This window comes from Bison bison, unplaced genomic scaffold, assembly GCF_000754665.1.
Source record: "Bison bison bison isolate TAMUID 2011002044 unplaced genomic scaffold, Bison_UMD1.0 scf7180017864291, whole genome shotgun sequence".
Lineage (NCBI taxonomy): Eukaryota > Metazoa > Chordata > Mammalia > Artiodactyla > Bovidae > Bison > Bison bison.
The window spans coordinates 2,214,105-2,215,541 of NW_011494863.1; the positions used below are offsets into that span (position 1 = coordinate 2,214,105).

Sequence of the window (1,437 nt, forward strand, 5' to 3'; positions counted from 1 at the left end):
CTGAGCGAGCGCGACGGCCCCAAGCAGCGGCTGGTGGTGCTGGGTCAAGGACAACGGCGAGCCGCCGCTGTCGGCCAGCGTCACGCTGCACGTGCTGCTGGTGGACGGCTTCTCGCAGCCCTACCTGCCGGCCCCGGAAGCGGAAGCGGCGGCCGCGGCGCCGGCCGACCCGCTCACCGTCTACCTGGTGGTGGCCTTGGCGTCGGTGTCGTCGCTCTTCCTCTTCTCGGTGCTGGTGTTCGTGGCGGTGCGGCTGTGCAGAGGGCGGGGCGGCCTCGGCGGGTCGCTGCCCGGTGGCCGAGGGCCACTTCCCAGGCCACCTGGTGGACGTCAGCGGCACGGGGACCCTGTCCCAGAGCTACCAGTATGAGGTGTGTCTGATGGGAGGTACTGGGACGAATGAGTTCAAATTCTTGAAGCCGATTCTCCCCAATCTCCCGACCCAACGCACCGGGAAAGAAATAGAGGAAAATCATACTTCCTACAATAGCCTTGGGTTCAGTATTCAGTGACCATAATTAAGTTTTATATCTAATATACATGTTGTTTTGTGCTGCTTCCACGCCATCGTTGTGTTTGAAATTGCACTGTTACTTTTGAAATATATGTTTGAAATTGCAGTTATTTATATCTTTGCATGTTGTACCCATCTTCTTTTAAGTCAATGCTTATTTTTTGTGGTTGTAATTATTACAAATAGTAACTTATTCTCTAACCAAGGAGGTCTTAATTCATAATTAATTAACTTGCCTTACACCAAGTAACTTTTTTCACATGGCTCTTTCTTCAGTTGAACTTTCACTCACAATTATGCTTTCGATAAAATAAAGCAGACCACTTTCAAAGTATTTCAAGTGTTCAAGCATGTCTTCATTTTTTGCAGTTTTTCTTGTGGTTTAATATTGGTTGCTATTCAGAAATGTCATTTTTCTTTCTTTAAATTCACCACTCTTTAATTAACTTTTTAAAACGTTTAATTACTGCTGAAAATATACCTGAAAATAATGTCCTTTGATAAACATAATCACCTTGTTAGAAAGGGCTAGAAGGCAATTTTCCTAGTGTCTCTTCCTTATTGATCCTGGAGGGTTATTGTGAAGACATATTAATATTGTGACCACCCACATAATCTTGGAATTTAAAGTTTTTATTTTCCAGATATCTGACTAATGTTACAAAGGTATAATGCAATCTAGTAGAATGCAGGCTCCTGAACCATAATTTATTGTAGAGTGGACTTATGTGCTAAAGTGTATAATCTTTTGCCTCCTGTGATCTCCCAGAATATATATACACTGAGCACTAATTTTCAAATTTTGAAATAGCCAATAGAAAAATTATATAACATATAAACATAATAGAAATGTTTTGTAAACTACTTAGCTTTTTTGTGATGCAATTTGAAATTGCCTATATTATTCCATTCAATTTAATTTT

General features: G+C 42.3%; 1 protein-coding gene across 1 annotated transcript in view; it reads left to right on the forward strand.

Moving 5' to 3' along the window:
* The window catches only part of LOC104996371 (protocadherin beta-11-like), a 2,883-nt gene extending 2,035 nt beyond the window's left edge, over positions 1-848 (forward strand). Inside the window, 3 exon segments of the mRNA XM_010850631.1 lie at positions 6-42; positions 44-264; positions 266-848. Coding sequence (XP_010848933.1) covers positions 6-42; positions 44-264; positions 266-512 — 505 coding nt within the window. The 3' untranslated portion in view covers positions 513-848.
* Positions 849-1,437: the final 589 nt, after the last annotated feature.